This window comes from Mercenaria mercenaria, chromosome 7 (assembly GCF_021730395.1).
Source record: "Mercenaria mercenaria strain notata chromosome 7, MADL_Memer_1, whole genome shotgun sequence".
In the NCBI taxonomy this organism is placed as follows: domain Eukaryota; kingdom Metazoa; phylum Mollusca; class Bivalvia; order Venerida; family Veneridae; genus Mercenaria; species Mercenaria mercenaria.
In genome coordinates, this window is record NC_069367.1 from 76,252,771 (window position 1) to 76,258,950 (window position 6,180).

The window sequence follows — 6,180 nt, forward strand, 5'->3', positions numbered from 1 at the left end:
TCCAAGCATCTGCTTTCCTTAACCTTGGATGCCTGGCTTTTAGACTTCACTCTCAGAAATTTCTCTACCCCTCCGGTCCATATTTTATAGCTTTTTTAGGTACTTCTTCCGGTCCACATGGAAACATTCCAGTTGTTTAAGCGTGACAAGATATTCATAGGAGTCATTGACTTAAGGAATGCTTTTCAGGCAATCTGGTACATATCATAACGCGTAATATTTCTTCCTAGAATGTGTGTGTTCATGAACACTGTACACTCGCCTTAAACGGGCCAAATATTCCAACATCTAAGGGTTGTAGTAAGTGCGATGTATGTGCAGGAAGAACAAATAGAATTATATTGCGTGCTTTGGCCCAGTTGATCAATGGCTCATTGTAATAGGAAGAGTGTCCATCATAAATTACAAGAATATGACTGATTGTCCCTACTAGTCTGATCTCTTCTAAATACTGCTTGAATATATTTCTATTGGACCATCCACTGTCTGACATTTTATATTGTGCTCCCGGAGTTGATCCTGTCATGATGTCAGAGTTATACCTCTTTCCCTTGAATATAAAATAAGGAGGAAGGAAATTACCAGCAGCATTTTCACCTCCAGTGAGCGTAGTTGTAGTTGACTGTTGTGAGGTAACGGTTAACGGCTTACTTTGGTATGGGGAGGGCAATGACATTTTGAGGTCTGTGATCTGGTTGCAGTCTAGTTTCATCCAGATTATAGACACACTGAGGTTGATCACGCAAGTCATACTTCAGTCAGGGCTGTTATATTTCGATCTTCTCAGATCGTTCAGCACGACCTTTATGTTGTGTTATTGGTACTGTTTAGTTTCTCAACATGACCATTTCGGCCTCGGTGGTTCCAATACTCTCGCTTTCATAGCCTTGGATATTGTATACTCAGCCCTTGGATATGGTGCCTTCTTTTAATTTTGTCTTTTGACAGTTCCTGTGATACGCAGGCTCCATAACCTCAGATCCCCTTCCTAAATTCCAATTTGTTTAGTTTTGCCTATTGTTTTCTCGTTTGGGGCAATCCCATTATTTTATCTGGGGACCAAATGCCTCTCTTCATGGAATTAGACGCCTCAACACGTGTATCATTGAAGGTTTCATGTTCACCGCCGTTTGAATACATCTGCGGATGACTCTAATTTGTTTTTTGTACTTTTAGCATGTGTAAATGTTGAGTTCTCTCAACCCGGGGCTAGAGGACGGTAGCATGCATTTCCACTACCGTCCATGAACAAGCTCAATCAAACCGAGCCTGCAACATTTTCGTTTTTGTCGTGTTGAGCGACCTGTGAAGTTTCCAAATTTCTCCATTTTATCCAAAATAGCTTTCCGATTGACATGATACTTCTTTACAGCCTCTGGGGTCGTGCTAGCAAGTTATGCCGGTTTTAGTGTTAACGAGTCTGTCTTACCAGTGTAAAAACGTACAGCCAATTATTACTAACGGCTTCTTCATTTTCTTTCTTACCAAGACCGTAGGCTATTCCTCCAAAAACATGTTGCAATTGTACATTAATGTAACCATAACCAAGTTCAGCCATAGCCTGAACGTGGTCAACTGTGGAAATCTCTTCTTCGTCACTAAAGAAAGTACCTTTTATTACTTTTGAATGTGCAGGCTTGAGTTTAAGTTCGTGGATAAAATGAACTGGCATTCAATGTGCGAGTCTGTTTACATAGATAAAATTTAAGTCAAATGTGTGTGTGAAGGGGGGGGGGGGGGGGGGGGGGGGGGGGGGGCGATGGTGCGTGTTCTTTAAGTTCTAAGGCTTGTTGGCAATTCGAGCCCAGATTTATCTTACGCCTAAATATGAGATTTTGACGTAAATAGTGAACTCTAAATTGCCGTCTATGTTTCCTTTATTATATATCGATACTGCTACTTTAAAAACATTTTTCGTAAAAAAGGATTTTTCTGTCGCCGTAAAAAGAAAGAATGAAACGAGAACCTTTTTAGGAGAGTGTGTTATATTTATTAACTGGAAATAATTTCGACCTATTACCTGTCTTCAGGAGTTAAGGAGTTAAGTGTAGATGACTGTGGGCTACAATACCTGAACTTATTAAACGACCGTCAAAGATAATATTTAAATAGTACCAAGTTGCATCGTATCGGTATCGGGTCCTTCGAAACACCACAAACCCTGAAAAATGTATACGTAGAAAAGATAACTGAAATACCAGTATGTAGAAAGATCAAGAATAATACTTTTTTCAATTATTGTATCTCACAAAAATTAAATTTTCGTCTAAACAGTTTTCAAAAATATAAAGATTTATGACATGTGCAAAACAATTCAAACTGAATTTGCTTTTGAAACTTGAAGCTTATTGAAATTTCATCAGATATTTTCAACGAAGCGTGCAGTCAAATCAAACTTATTTGTTGATTTATTTGTATTAAGCATATTTAGATATGTGATTAATTTGCCTTGAAACTAGAACGAATAGTATTAGCGGTATATCGATGGACCGCCGTTCAGGGGCCCCTGAGGCCATGTAGTTCAGTTCACTAAATTCGAATCACTTGCCTCTCAATGCTGCAGGCTCGGATGTAGAATTATTTCATGTGAGAAAGCTATTCAGGTGGCTTACATAAGGTTTGTTTCTCTTCTCCGGTTCCTGCCATTGGTAAAACCATGAATGACTGGCGGGACACTTGGGGTCTCCTTCCGCCATCAAAAGCTGGAAATTTGTTATATGAATTAAATTATGTCGGGATGCTGTTAAACAAAACAATAGAATCAAATAAAAACCAACAAACAGTATTGGTCAACATAAATTTTCGAAGCTTCCGTATGTGACAGGTGACTCTCGGCGCCAGCATAACCGCGCTAATATTCCGTGTACGTTTTGCATTGGTTGCAAGTTGCGGCAAGTGATAGTTTCGTCATTTTGGCAGACTTTATTTCTTTAATGAAATGGGTAGATATGTTTAATAGTTATTCATATACAGGAAAAAGTATGTTGCAAGTACGAAAAATCAGGCTATATATGTCGTAAATCATTTTTAACGGCAACACTTTTTGTCGCTGTCATCGCGTTTTTGCGGACTTGTCAATGCCACTATCTCCTGGTTCCAAACTGTATCTCAAAAAGGCCACATTTTTATATTGTCTGTAGATCTGCCATATCTACCAATACAACAAAATGTTTAACATACCATCAGTTTTGAGTGGTATTTAAATTGCTCTGCTTTGAAATTTCACCAAATGGACGCACAGGAGAATTAAAGATTGATACTAAGGCTAGCTCTTTTTATCTCAGAATTATAAAGAAAAGTTGTTATAAAGTAGCCCCATATATGGGCAACTTTTTGATTATAATAATTATTAGCAACAAGCTTTTGTGTGTCATCTAAAATATATTGAGACTGTACATTTTAAGTTTAATTGTATTGGACTTAAGATGGCTGAAATATTGGTACGCACCTGACTTTTGTTATTTATTTATTTAACGCCATGGCGAATGATTAAATACAAACAAACTTTCATCAAAAAACTGAAATGACTGCGGAATAAGTGTTAATTCAGGGTCTTCCGCACAAGAAAATCCTACAGGATTTGTACGAAGATTGTTTTATTATTCCACGTATGTTATTCTACAAGAAGAAGTTGAGATGTCGCTAACTGTGAACATACCCCCAAATTACCCTTGTATGAGCGCCGCCATCTTAGAATGGACGTCACGTCATTTCACAAAGCAAGTCTCATGTAATATAATTTGTACAGTGTAATTAAACATCACAAGCTGCAAAAGTTTAATGTAAAATATGCCATGTACATAACCGGACAGGTTACCTTTTATAGAAATAACTCTGTATGAAATTATCGCATATTTAGTCACGTTCCATTGGACTTGCTCACATTGCTAAAACGGTGTGTATGTGTGTGTGTTCAATAGAAACTACTTTTTTTCTAAATTGCAACTCTGAAATGTTTTGTTCCCAACATTAATTGATTCAACCCTTTGCGTCCTGAATTTATCAGAAAGTAAACGTTGAATTATTAAGTTCGTACGCACACTATGGATTTTCATGCTGACTTCAGTATGATAGCTTTCATACTCTACAATACAAATGGAGCTTTGTTTTACTCTCGCACAATATGGATTTTATTTTCAAAGTATTTACGTTGTATCCTGTCATCAACACATCGTGCAACTAAAGTCTGTCTCAACCTAATTTTAGACCGCCGATAATTTATTTTTACTGCATGTAAAATTGTTAAAAATGGCATTGTTCATACCAGAGGGTTAATATATCTAAGCATGTTTTTCATTTTTTTTAAGTTTAAAATCAAGATTTTGTGATTTTCTAGCATATTCCACAAAGTAACTTAAATGAGTGTGAAGACTACTTCTTTAATATTTGCTGACACTCGTTAATGTTCTTACCAAACTGAAAATTTAAGCCATGAATTGGTGAAATGATTTATGCGTTTTTAACCACTTATTGCGGATAATTGATACCTACTATCATGGTTTAAACATTCCCATACAATTACATATTATTGATATGAATGTTTTGTACCATAATTATAGTGTAAATGTTTTAACCTGATTACTTTGAGATAAATACACATTTTCAATATGAAGCATTGGTATCTCCCCTATTTCAATGATCAAAAATTCATGTCATGTCAAACTATATTAATACTGATGAAGCTTCCTTTGTTCTATTAACGAATTTCAATATATTTTCAATATATATGTTTATTGTTGATTGCTATCATCAAATAATATTTAAGTCCGGAGTGGGAATTATTTTATTTTTTATTTATGTATACCAGTTGTCCCAAAGGGCTTGCAATAGCCCGCGCTCGAATGCGCATGCTTAATGCCGATTACTACGGGCAGGTTGATAGATAGATAAATAAATAAATAATAGCCGCTAGTAGTTTATTAGGGGTAGTATTGATTTATTTGCAGATGATACATTTGGTTCCTCATATTTGCTTCGGCAAGTGCCACCTAAGAACGAATTCGTCATTTGGACTGACCCATGCCACATGACTGAAGTTTGCATATCAGACTAAATGTTGAATTGTATGCACATTAAATTAGTTGAAGAAACTATAAAATTGACTTATTACTTAAATAATTATCCAAACAAATAAATTAGCAGTGTTTGATATAGTATCACGATTGGTTTAATCACATCTGAATGACTGTCTAACGCAATGTTCTTAATCGACTGATTCCATTTTGGCCTTGTTATTTGTCCGAGGGTTGTAGTATTGGCCCAAGGCCGAATGACAAATAACTACGCAGATATGAAATCGCTTTATTAATGATGATGATATTATTATTATCCAACTTTTGAATTCTGGCGTGGACGCAATAAGACTTAAGTAAGTTATGCACATTCGTATCAAATTATTTTAGCATTATTAATTAAAACCGGATTGTTGAAACCATCCTCGTTTCATCTAGTAAAACAGATAGGTCTATGAGTAGATAAGTGTGATTTATTTTACAGATATCATGATGCCTCGATTTAGTCAGCTATAATTGGAACTTACCATATTTATTTTCCCTAATGATGTTGCGAGTCATTTAATTTTGAGCTGAAATTCATGTTATTTCCTTGCTGACTGCAGGTAACGATAACATATGTGAAAACTGTTGCAAATGTATTATTGTGTAAATGTAAAACAAATGGAGCCATTTAAAATTCTAACGGAAGTAACTTCTCCGTACTGGCCCTCTCACCAGAACCAATCAAAATGCTTGAATCCCGTATTGGCTCTGCATTTCGTATTGTCCATGATTTTCTGATATTTGCAAAACTGAGTTTAGTGTTAACTCAACCTGTTTCATATGACTAGTATAATTTACTTAATACTGTGTCCAACATTTCATTATTAAATACTAATAACTGATAAAGATATTGAAATATATATTTAAAGGTGGACAATAACATTTGAGCCACATTTTCTGACATTTTTCAGTTTTAGTATATTCTGTTAGAGCTTTATTAAAGGAGCAAAATGATCCATTTCATGGAATTAAATCCCTATTAGGACTGTATTTTTTTATTATTTTTAATGGATTTTTATAGTTGCTCCCCTTTAATATGAAAGTTAAACAAAAGTGAACTATTGCTTTTTATTTTCTTATAATTTCTAATTTTACACTTGCATTTGATAAATATTGGGATAAT

The 6,180-nt window shown here is 35.3% G+C and overlaps 1 protein-coding gene across 1 annotated transcript; it reads right to left on the minus strand.

The window, feature by feature from the left end:
* Window positions 1-241: 241 nt before the first annotated feature.
* On the minus strand, window positions 242-751 carry LOC123555230 (uncharacterized). Its single transcript, XM_045345902.2, has one exon. The coding sequence runs from the start codon at window positions 749-751 to the stop codon at window positions 242-244; it is 510 nt and encodes a 169-aa protein (XP_045201837.2).
* Window positions 752-6,180: the final 5,429 nt, after the last annotated feature.

Bases quoted from the DNA above. Each gene is read 5' to 3' on its own strand.
- LOC123555230 (XM_045345902.2), bottom strand. From the start codon at position 751: ATGACTTGCGTGATCAACCTCAGTGTGTCTATAATCTGGATGAAACTA.